The sequence below is a fragment of the Seriola aureovittata genome, chromosome 8 (genome assembly GCF_021018895.1).
Source record: "Seriola aureovittata isolate HTS-2021-v1 ecotype China chromosome 8, ASM2101889v1, whole genome shotgun sequence".
NCBI classification, from domain to species: Eukaryota; Metazoa; Chordata; class Actinopteri; order Carangiformes; family Carangidae; genus Seriola; species Seriola aureovittata.
In genome coordinates, this window is record NC_079371.1 from 22,667,476 (window position 1) to 22,680,000 (window position 12,525).

The window sequence follows — 12,525 nt, forward strand, 5'->3', positions numbered from 1 at the left end:
AACATCATAACTATTAAATCAATAGATCAATCACTTGGAAAATGGGTCTTCAACAATAGAAGGGACGTTGATGATATGATGTGAAGGTGGGTGCATGTTTCAGAATGATAAACAGGAAAGCCCAGGATAAACAAAGGAGTGACTTGAATAACAAGAGGACTTTCAATAATTTATAAGATGAAAATTGTCAGATGAATAGATGTCGTGCTCTAGTGAGGAATACTGGTCCCACTTCAACATCGTGATGTGTGTGTGCGCGTGTGTGTGGAGAGAGGAAGAAAGAGAGATGATGAAATTATGAAAGGAGGGAAAGCCGTAATGAAACTAAAAATAAAGCAAAACCAGCATCTTTCTTCCTTTAGGTATGAGCGGGGAGGACAGAGCCGTCCTCTGGAATGGTGTTGTTCTCTATATGTTTATACAACAACAAAGATGTGGATGAATAATTAAACACAATGAATAAATGTCCGATATCTTGCTCTCACCATATCTGTGTCTGAAACTGGTCCAAAGCTGGTGACATAGATGTTTGTCTTCACCTCAGTTACCCTGTCTGGATAGGAAACAGCAATTAGAGGCATCAATGCATCAAATGAGAAAAAAAACAAAGTCAAAATGCTGCAAAAAGAAGAAAGTTTAAAGGCATTGATGTGAGAATATGGTAAGCTGTTTTCTCTCATCGTTCTGATGATTTTGTTTTGCAGATTTTTAGTCCAGGCCAGAAAAAGCTGGCAGAATATTCTGTGCTAAAAGCTTCATTTTTCATTATTTTAAAGAGAAACAAGGGCAATTGAGACGTTTTCCAATGGGTTTTGAACACCTATAACAATGAGTTTAAATTTATAATCATTAATATTTTCATGAAATTATATCCTAGTTTTGATAATATATATGTTCTCAGTTTTTCCATCAATAGCCATTTGATGTATTTATATTCAGTGATTATCTCGCTATATGGTAGTTTCATATTATCAGTGGTGGAGTCTGCCATTCATTGTGGGATTCAAATGACCTACTGATGCACAGGCTATTACACTTTCCCACAACCATGTTAGAGCTGTTACTCAAACCCAAGCTTTAGCACTGTTGCTGCTTGACATTAAAAGCAGTCACACAGGGTGGCTTTTATTGTGTAGCATCATAGGAAATGTAGCAGCGCTGACTACATCAAAATAATGTGTCTGCAAAATAAGACACGGTCATTTTCAGCATTTTTTGACAGAGGATTGGTTTTGAAATATTGCAGGGAGTAATGGAAGAAGAAGGAGCAGCCACTGTTAGAGCTGCAGGCTGAACACCTCCAATGTCTTGGCGAGGTAACCAACTTTACTGTGTCCTGCTGGTGAGTATAAGACCACTTCCACCATGTGCAGCATGAAATCAAATTGCAGTTTCTGTTCCCACCAGTTACACAGATGTCATCAAATCAACCAGGGCTGACATTTTAAGGATTATAAGTTTAAATAACAAGCAGAGAGAAATACATCATGTTCTGAGTGTGACCAATGTTTAGCATATGTAAAGATGCAATGTTTTTATTGTTATATACCTTCTAAAGACACATGGTGAAGGTCAGATTTAACTGTTTAGCCGATCTTCCTCATGAATCCATTTATTTCTAATTTCATTTGTCTGCCAATCAGATGGAACAACAATATATTGTGTACAAACTCGGTTCACCTATACCTCACCCGATTATGGGCAGCTCCTGTAAGATTAAATTTAGTGCGCCATGGTGACATGTAAGCTTTGATTTTAAACCTATGAAATTTGTCCTAAATGTTCATACTGATGTGACAGATAGGAAGAGCAAAGCTTCATATGCTTCCTATTCAAGTGGTAATGTGCGACTGCATCAGCTCTGCTGCATCAGGTCCATTTGCTTTCTCTACACTCTGTCTCTTTCAATAATTACTGAAGCTCGATCTCTCATGCTCGGCCAATTCAAAAAGCTTTCACGTTTTACTTTACACTCTGTACTACACAGCAAACAGCATCTCACATACAATCTAAAGAGATCATTACTCCTAAGTAAAGTGCTCTCATGCATGGCAGGACGGGCCACCTTCCATGTCCCTCTAACAAGACATATTATGGAAATGCTTTCTTATTCATAAGGTGATGTAAATCAAGAGGAAGTGACAGGTAGGTTGCTGAGTAATAGGTGCGATCCGTTTAACAAGACATATGGCGGTGTGCATTTATTTATGTAAACCAGGCCTTGTGTGGCTCAGGCTGATTTAAAATAATCAGATTTTGACTTATTTAAAGAGAAAGGTTCTTTATGGAGCCAAACATAAAACGTCAACCCAGTAAAATCCATGTCTGACACTAAACACACTCATTGTGACACAATATGGTATTTTATCATAAGGGGGTAATGCAGCTTCTCAGTGGCCTTGTCATTCACTATCCAGTCCATTATATAGTGTGTTGGACATTTTTTTGTGTTGTCCAAATTTTAATAAGTGAAAATATTCATACCTTATAGTCTCAAATGATTTCACAATATACTGTAAAAAGTTGTGTACAATTAATGGTCACTGGTCAAGAGCTAACTACCATCATGCATTGTGAAAAGAGAGAGAAAAATGCATTTAGATGCCTGCCAGGCCTGACACTCTAGACTGAATAGTCTTCAGTAAAATGATGCTTATATTTAGTGACTAAGTGAATGATTTCACACACCAGCAATGCTTAATGCCCTGACATGTTAATGAAGATAACTGCTATTGTTCTCTGCACTTGGTTTCTTGATGATCGACGCTGTATTATATTAAGTATGTTATGAAGATGCTCAGTCTGGTGGATTTTTTTTTGTTTTAATGGTTGTTAAATACATACACACATATAAATATACATATACACTCACACACTCTCTCTCTCACACACACACACACACACACACACACACACATATATGTATGAATGTATGTGTATGTATGTAGATCTATATATCAAAAGGTTGACTGACCAACACATGTCTATTCAATCCATTCATCCTAAACCTTGACAGAAAATGATTTTATATCACAACAACAAAATAACAAACCTGTATCAAAACCCCCACCAGAAAAAAAAGAACAAACAAAACAAAACAAAATCCACCACCAAGTGACAGCTCCAGTCCAGTTTGCATTGCATGAGTGGAGCAAATTTACAAGCAAAACTAACCATATCTGTATGAATGATGCATCCTTGCAATGCATCCTCAAAACCTAGAAAAGCACAGCCCTCGGGACAAATACGTGTTTACTATTTAAAAATACCCAGAGTGCATTTAATGCTCGAGGACGTTAGGACACTTATTTATAGGAACAAGGACAATACCTTAAGTTCATTTTTAGCAAGAACAGTTGTAAACATGTGCTTTTCATATCATCTGTATCATTTGGTACAGATGTACCTGCTGAACCATGTTTAATTGGTCAGACACAACCTGCCTGTGTTCGGGGACTGTGCACCCCGCTGTGCAACTATCCAAATGTCAACTTAACTGTTGCCAGTTTGGACAAAGATAAAGAGCATCCACAAAACCCCACTGTTGGAGTATGGGATGAAAAAGGGGGAGTGAGTGACATCAGTTCAGAGAGATGAAATCTTTGTTAGCCAAGCTTGATTTGACTATATTGATCAAACTGTCCTAAGTTTTAATAGCAGCAAATAAATCAACTTTAACAATCTGCAAAACTGTCGCCTTCCTTTCCCTACCGCTGATTACGCCAACACAACAGCGATTAAAGAAAGTTTATTACAGCTGTATAATTAAATATCTTTAACAGCTGAAGTCTTGCACTGTAGGTGAAGGGTTGTATTTTTGTGTGGTTTGCAATGTTTGTTAAAACAGACATTTTGATCAGAAATAGTCACCATGGCACCAAGATCATCACTTTCTGAATCAACCAGAATCCAACCAGAAGACGCCACAATATTATCGGCACTGCAAACAATGCCAATGTTCATCAATATTCATTTAAACAAGGGAAATATGTCTTTTTAGCCAGAGCACAGAAAATAGGTCAGAGCACCACAGCAAATAGCTATTAGAGTTTTTAGAACTTTACAAAACTTTACACAATTACAAAAGTCAAATCAGTTTTACACTTCAGTGTTGTGATTTTTTAATGGGCTGGGGCTAGCTGGTTAGCATGCTAACTTCAGTAGAAAAAAGGCGTGATAGAGACAAGAGTTGATACTGACATGGCTTTCCACCTTTTGAGACAGCTCTTGCTGAATAAAGGAATCAAGTTTGATGCTGAACTCACAATATTTATTCTAGACTGGTAAGTAAACAGCTGTTAATGCTGACGCAGGCTATGTAGCAATAGCAAAACTTATAATTAGCTCCTTTGAAGCTGAATTCATCAGTTAGCATTTAAGCGTTAACAAACTATTGCCAGTTTAAACATTCAGGCAATAAGAAGCAACATTAGCATTCATTTGAACTTAATAAGTGTCCTTTCAGCTCCTTTTTTTGGGAGGGAAAGTGGGTTGATGGGAACAGTAAAATATAAAATAAAGCAATATAACAATATTGATTAATGCAGCTTTAAAGATTACTTATTATGGCTGAATATAAATTTTACCGGTTCTTTAAACTCTAAAAGGTAGTCTGGGACACACAAGAAGCTTCCTTGTGTTTAGGGTGTGTGTTCTCCTTTTAAGATTTTATTCTTCACCTTCTGTTGGAGCAGTGACCGTACTCAAAGACAAACCTTTCTTTTAGTGCTCATGACAAATTCACTGCATCTTTATCGTTGAGGATGGCTCTTGCAACCCCAAGATGTGATTTTCCCTAATGAAATTCTTTCTTGGTGCAGCTTTAAAGCTGGAAGATAATGTATAGCTCTGAGCATGAAGTTGTAGTGAGATGACAAATTTTTTGGGTAGAAAACAAATTAGTAGCAGAAGTGTGAATATGAACAGAAGTGAGCTGCCTCACAGTCACACTAATGATGATGTGGGAGCAACTGTGCTTTCTGCATTCATTCTGCAGCCTGGCTTGATTTCAGTGAAAGCGACAGACACCAATTGCTGCATTTTTAAAAGAGCTTGGTATTGCTTCAACACCCAAACACATGACAAGTATGAAAAATAAATGCAGGATTAAAGCAGTTAGGATTACAATTTAGTCCACAGTAGTTACATTATAGGCTCTATATTAGATATATTAGATGGATGTTTTTGCTTCTGAAAGCAATAGGCCTATTTAGCAATCAAATGGCTGTGGTTATATTGTATTTGCTATAAATAAATCCAAGAGAAATGTGCCGCCTAAACCCACACAGTAATTCATTCATTGTTGAATTACAGTAGTTTTTTCTCTCCCCTGAAACCCTCCAGCAGCCCCAAGGGGACACGTGGGTTCATCTTGAAAACCTCTGCCCTAGATTCATCTTTTCCATCTTCATCATTTGATTTTCAGTGGCTGAAAAACTCACATCTCTTGTTCAATGCAATAAGACAGTAAAATGCTCATGAGTGCAGATTGAACTGTCTCACAGTTTAGTGAAAACATCCAAACAATAACACAATGTTCAGCCTTGATATAAGATCTTACCATTAATGCAATTTAAAATAACAGATATGCAACTGATTCTACCCTTAAGGTAGTTGTTATAATCGATTCATTGCATTGTATTATACAGGTATTCTTATTATTTTGTCCACACATTCAAGCTGCTGGTAGATATAAATATGTAAAAGAAAATTTGTACTGAAGAGTGAAATAGATTTAACTGGCACAGAACAGCTACAAAGTCAGACTGCAAAAATGATAACGTGTAGGGAAAATTGATTTTGTAATACACTCTGTATGTATGTAGGTAATTTGTAATGATGCTGTAAATAAATGATTGGATTAATGATTCATACAGAGAGAGATTTTCTTGGGATTCAGCCTCCTTTTTTGTGGCATGCTACTTGAACCACGGAAACTATCAAAGGGCCTGATTGTGTTTCCCTGAATATATAGTATGTAGTATGTAGGGAACACACTCGTGCAGCTGTGATGAGGCTCTTTTGCAGCCATTACAGATGTGTTACAACCCAAAGTCTAGTGAGGCGTTAACATGTTTTTCCCACAGATGAGACATACAGATCTAATGTGTGTACAACGTGGAAAATTCCATCTGATGTCATTTTATTTCCCCTTTTAGACTCAATTCTGCCCCATGATGTCGGACCGGTGTTGGGTACAGTTTGTTACTACACTCACAGTGTTGGGGGTTTGGCTCCCACTGGGGCCAAAAATGTATGTGCTCATGGTACTTTAAGACACTTGGATGGAAAGTGTCTAATTTATGTTTGAATGTTTTATTCAAAAGTTTTCTTTCAGATCGCAGACCTCTCCTGAGTCTGTCTTTAACACAATCACTTCTACAGAGCTGTCTGATGCTGGTCATTTTTCAGGCAAAATCAATACAGCTTTATTGATAAAATCCTATACATTTCCCAATGGACTACAAATATCTTGTCAGTGCCAGGGCTATAGCAAAAATGTCAAGAAATATACTAAATGTTTATATTGTCTGGGGATGCATTAAGTATAAATGTTGGTGCATAAAATCCTATTTGTTGGAAACAGGCCATGAAATATGATCATTAAGGTTCTTAAAGTAAGATGTATACTGGAGCTACGCCGTAGTAATAGGCCACAGCTTTGAGCAGAAAATAAACTAGCAGCACTATTACTGTAGGTCCAGTTGTACAGGCTGAGCATTGCCAAGCTAAAGGAGGTCTGTTCCCCATATGGCAGTTCCTGGGCTGGGCTGATGGCCCCAGGAATTTGAATTTCAAATGGCACCAAATCCTGAGGGAGGGGCTCAGCTTTGGGATGAGGGGCCAGCTGGAAATGAGATGCCAGACATGGAGGATGATGGGAGAGGTGAGGATGGAGATAGAAGCACTGAGGCCACTGGAGAAGATCACAACATCCAGAAAGTGATCACACCGATTGCTCAAATTATATTATATTTTATATATATATAAATTGGATAGTTGATACAAATTTTTGTTCAAAGTGGGAGAAAAAAGATTTCAGACTTTCAACAGCACTGTGTGAAATATGTAAGTGTTTCCAACTTCAGTTGTATTTAGACTGTAATAGTGGTTTGACAGATTTCCATTGAATCAACACTAACCATTGTGCCAGAGATGACAAAAAGGCAAAGGGATCTGTGCGCCTGAAAATGCAAATACTACAGGAGCAACTCCAAATGTTGCAATTTCAGGGTTTGGTTATATCTACTTATTACAATTTCTGGCAGACCAGATGTTATTAAAAGTATTATAAATATTTTATATATTTTATTTTAAATTATATACAACTAAATCAATCAACTTTCAATGTTACACTTTGCTGAAACTGCTCCTTTAAAAATATTTAAGAGGGAATGGACCAATGAATGACATACAAAATCAGTTAATGCAATATCTAAAAATGTAAGTTATTTGACATACCAGTGATTTCAAACATGTCCTTACAGTTAAACTGGCTTTAAACCCTGGAGCACAACTACACAGCACTGCTGGACTTCTGCTGTTGTTCCACGCACCCAGAGTTTCTTCCCAGGTATTTGACAGTGGGCATTTTACAGTAGTATAGTAGAAATATAGGCCTCCTCGGGGTTAAATGTGGCCAGTTTTGCTGCTGTTACTTTCCAGGAAGTGGAGTGAGTGTTATATAACCTAAATGTTTTGTGCACAGAGTGTGTTTGTCAGTTTGTTCTTGAGGGGATTGCTGCCAAAGGTTATCGGTACTACAAAAGCTGATGCTAAATGAAATGTTCTCACTCCAAATGAGCCATCAACCATTTAAAAAGACAGGGACTTGATGTCTCATAACATAATTTTAGATTGTATAACTTCTGTACATTCACTGGTAGAACATAATTTCCTTACCTCCGAGACCAGGCCGTAGACGGTTGTCATATCCATCCAGCAGTCTGTCCAGGATCCGTGTGAACAGGGTGATGTTGGTTTTAAAGGCATCAGATGTGGCATCGGCATTCACCGATCTAGTCGACAGACACACAGCAACAACATGACCAGCTAACGGACACTTCAACAAACGGGAATCTGATTAAATTTTAAATACATTTAGACTCATAATTCTGTTTTCCTCAGAGGCCTGGTTTATGGAAGAAAAGGGGTCGTTATTATCTGGCAGAGACTTCATACGTGCCCACACAGACACACACATGCACATTGTTTCTCATCCACATGGATGACCCAGTTCAAGGCAGAACATTTGTGAGCCATCTGATCTTAGAGCCAAAACACAACTGAATATGATAATTTAATCAGAGCTGGAGATTCATGGTAAATAAATTCAGATAAGGTACTACATTAAAGCTCGACATAATTACCACTGTCGCCAGCTCTGGTGTAACAGCTCAGGTTATGGGCATATTTCACTTTAAGCAAGAAAAGGGAATGTATGTACAATATTAATCATTTTTCACCTCTGAGTATTTTCTGTTTGGTCCATACTTCTCTAATTAGCATGAGAGAAAGTGTTGGATTAATGTGGCCGATTTACTGCTGTTAATAGGCTAAATTTGATGTCATATTTTACCAGGCAAAGCAGCAGCACTTCAAAATCACACCCATATCACAACAGTATACATACTGTATGTTTAGGCTGTTGGCATTGCACCAGAAAAAGCATAAATTAAATAATTAGCAGAAAACCTCAGGTGGAGGAAATTGTGACTTAAACTTTAACATTTATCTGTGAACTTTGATTAATTCACTTTTGTTCAACTTTTTAAAAATTGTTTTGTGTAAACATCAGCCTGCTATCGTCGATATCTAAGTAGCTAACTAGCTAGTTTTCCAGGCTTCCTCTGTAGTTAGCCAGCTATAATGTTAGCTGGTGTGGTTTTCTGAAGCCAAAAACTATGTAAGACATTTTCCTAGCTACAGTATATCAGCTCATACCTTACCTTTACAGATACTGATGCTAATGTTGGAAATATCATGAATTTATGATAGCTAACGTTACAACACAGTAGCTCGCACTTGAAAGAAGCAGTGGTGACTACAAAGCTAAAATTACTAGCAGTTACATTATAAAAATCTAATATGATAGGAGCTAATTCAAGACCAGTAACATACAATGCCATGTTTGTATCTGGTTTCACTAGTTAGCAAACTTCTACCGTGTTGTGTAGCCTCCAATTAATGTGTGAATGCTAAAGGAAGGTTTTCTTCTGATGGTGCGAATAGACTTTTCTTCAAATCAGGCCTCTTGATTTGTCATGGTAGTGAAAGCACAGGTGTGACTAATAATATTAACGATGGCTCTGTTGTATTCAAGTTCTTCAGTTTGTGACAGTGAGCCAGCATTTACTATAACAACTGAAGCAGCTAAACAGAATTCATATTTTTATAATGACCTGAACTTTTCTTATTGTGACATCTCAAAATGTCTGCTGTGGAAAAAAAGGCCTTTCTCAGACAAATGTTCAGAATCTGTGCTGGACATCGGTTTGATCATGATGGAGCCTAAAGAGGGATTCAGTGACCTTATCTAAATGACCTCTCATGCTTCTTACACTGGTTGTCTTTGTTTTGACAACTGTCCTCGTGTGAGCAGCTGATTCTGGTTTATATCAAAAGACACCTTAACACCTGATGTGACAATGTGAGACGTCCTCTGCTAGGATTTTTTTAAAAGCATTGAGAAACCAAGGCGCCCAGGTTTAGCAAAAATGAAGGTGAAAAGCAGGTTGGACAAATGTTCAGAAATATTATTAAAAGTAATAATTTTTATTACATTTTTTAAAAAGACTATTTTTTTGATAGTTGTTGTCCCCTTGAAAAAAAGCCATTTATTCACAATATTGCTTTTCAGTACTGATATTAGCTGTATTATCCTGACTTGAGGGTATTGACAATTAAAAGTACCCTGTTATAGAGGAATTATTTATTTATTTTGTGTGTATCTTGGGGATTTGTAAAATTAAATAACCTCGTAAACCATAAGAACTGAGAATGGCAGGCCTGCTGCGATAAGCTATATTTTCAACAAGGCAGTAGATAATTACCCACATGCCCTCCAGGTTATTTTTATGGTCAGACTGAGGCTGCTGAAGGCGGTAACTGTCTCCACTCCTGCACATTGTGTGTCCACTGATAATGAGTGGAGGAAAAAAAAAACTAGATAACTAGATAAATAGAGACCTCCAGTCCGTCCCCCGAGACAAAGTGAGTGATCCTCGGCCTACAGCTGTATCATTCAAGGCGTCTCCTATTCTAAAGACTCACCTGGTTTTCCAGAGAGCTGTGAGCGCCAGCAGGCAGATGAGAAGTAGAGAAGCGCTCTCTCTGCTCCACATGGCTGCTTCAACACCTACACACAACAGGACAGCCGCTGTAATGAATGGAGGATCTATTTAACCGGGTTTGAGATGCTATTGGGTTTGTATGTGACCTGTACAGTCGTTATATCCATCACTTATTTCTGGGGATTCCCTTTAACACGGGGGGGGGGGGGGGGCAGGAGAGACAAGCAACTGACAGTAATTAGTATTCACTGACACGTCCCACGCCTCCACTCACTGAACATTACTGTTACCAAAAATATTAGATCAAGTCAGAACACCGTTTTGAAGCCAATTTAGACGATAAAAAATACCTTTAACGCAGAAAATAAGCAACAATATTAACAAAAAAATGTGGAGGTGAGATCAAGCTCCTCTCCCACGCTTTCCAGCGTCTCCTCAGATAATAAATAATAATAAAATAAACGTTTCCTTTGTGTCTGAGTGGGCAGAAAAACAGACTCACCTCAAGTGCAGAAAGTACCTGCTGCAGCTGGAATCGTCGAAGATGCAGGAAAGTTAAGGAGAATTCACCGCTCTCTCCTGGTCTGATGAGACTGGACGAGTGCAAGTCTGTCATGAGAACAAAGCTGCGAGCATTGATAAATCATAGTCCCAGCCAGCAGCAGGAATGCACCCGGAATGCATTGGCTTTCACAGTGTCCCCAAATTTAATACACAGACTATTAAAAAAATAATAAGCAATGTGATGGACGGAATAAATGAAATTTAAACAAAAAAAAAATAAAAAGTAAAATAAAATAAAAACAAGCAGTTGTGGGAGCTGATCCTGGCTTCAAATTGCCCTGTTCAGCATCCTCCTCAGCTTGTGTAGAAGCTCGATGTGAATCGTGATAAGCAAGAAGCACATCTCAGTCTCCCTCATCTCCACACAAAAACTACAAAGGCTGAGGAGGAGAGACACTGGGTCCTAAAGGTAGTTTGGTATGGACTGAGCCTCCTCCTGCAGCCTCCAGCTGAGACCTTGACAAGTGAGGATGCTAATTAATGTTGTATCCACTCACAGTCAATATATAGTGGTGTATTGATTATGCAAAACAATCAGTGCGTTGTTGTAATAGATTATATGGGTTTAATCAGTTAGGGTAACACACTTTGATATTTGTGCTAATGCTCACCAGAACCTTGATTTTCCTTAATTATCTTAGGCTCACACACTGAAAAATTAAGTATTTAATCCGGACCTGTGTACTTACTGGGATGGGAAAGCCTTTAACACAGCAATTAGACTCTAACACTCCCCACTCAAATACTGATGTATGACTTTGTTTACAGGATAAGGAGCTCCTAAAAGCAGTACATCAAAATGAAGGATTAATGAATCAATAAATGCTTAAAAAATCACATATTCTTGCAGGTTAACTGTACAACAGTTTTTTGTATCTGTGTAGTTCCTCCGCACACTTTTGCTACCAATATAAAGTGTGAAGAAAATGTAAAGAAATGGCCAGTGTTGACTGGATGTACAGGATTACAAAATCAAAAATTGGATCTGTGTGTGTGTGTGTGTGTGTGTGTGCGTGCGTGCGTGCGTGCGTGCGTGCGTGCGTGCGTGTGTGTGTGTGTCCAGAGAATGCTTGGACTGTGCACTGTGGTAGAAATAACCAGCCTTTTCAAATGACTGTTGTAGTTTCAGTGTTTACATTGGGCAGGTTTATTTTTCCAGATCACCTCAAACCAGAAACTTATTTATAAACATCAAAAACATCACATTTCAAATTTGTTTTTTGTGTTTACTGTTTTTCTTCTTGTATTGTGCCACATACTTCACATGGACCTCTTTGGGAGCTGTTCTTTCAGCACCACATACTGTGGACAGATGAGATGTCTTTTAATGGACAAGTGTAACTCCTTCTAACATGTGTCCATGTTTTCTTTGTCGGAGTTTTTCTAAATGTAAAACATGAAAGAAGTGAGTGTACATATCACTGACTACACATAAATATTTTAAATAATGTAAATTTGTATTTTGATTTAGATTGACTGAATGAGGCAGCAATCCAGTGACGAAAAGGAAAAAAATGCCACTTTACATCATTATCTGTTATTTCCATAACAGATTGCTTTGTTGACAAAGGTCATTCGAAGAATGTGTTTAATAAAATGGCTAATAATGTGTTTTGTTTCTCTGATTTATTGCAATAAAGAGCTGCGATAAGAGTAAGATTTGAGAAGA

The 12,525-nt window shown here is 37.9% G+C and overlaps 1 protein-coding gene across 2 annotated transcripts in view; it reads right to left on the reverse strand.

The window, feature by feature from the left end:
- LOC130173869 (gamma-aminobutyric acid receptor subunit alpha-2) overlaps window positions 1-11,206 on the reverse strand; it is a 32,953-nt gene extending 21,747 nt beyond the window's left edge. The window contains exons 1-4 of one of the 2 annotated variants that reach the window (XM_056383401.1): window positions 10,795-11,206; window positions 10,273-10,378; window positions 7,903-8,018; window positions 486-553 (exon numbers count right to left, since the gene is read on the reverse strand). In XM_056383401.1, coding sequence (XP_056239376.1) covers window positions 486-553; window positions 7,903-8,018; window positions 10,273-10,343 — 255 coding nt within the window. In that variant the 5' untranslated portion in view covers window positions 10,344-10,378; window positions 10,795-11,206. The remainder of the gene's footprint in view (window positions 1-485; window positions 554-7,902; window positions 8,019-10,272; window positions 10,379-10,794) is intronic. The other variant, XM_056383400.1, reaches the window with a different exon arrangement.
- Between the last annotated feature and the right edge of the window lie 1,319 nt (window positions 11,207-12,525).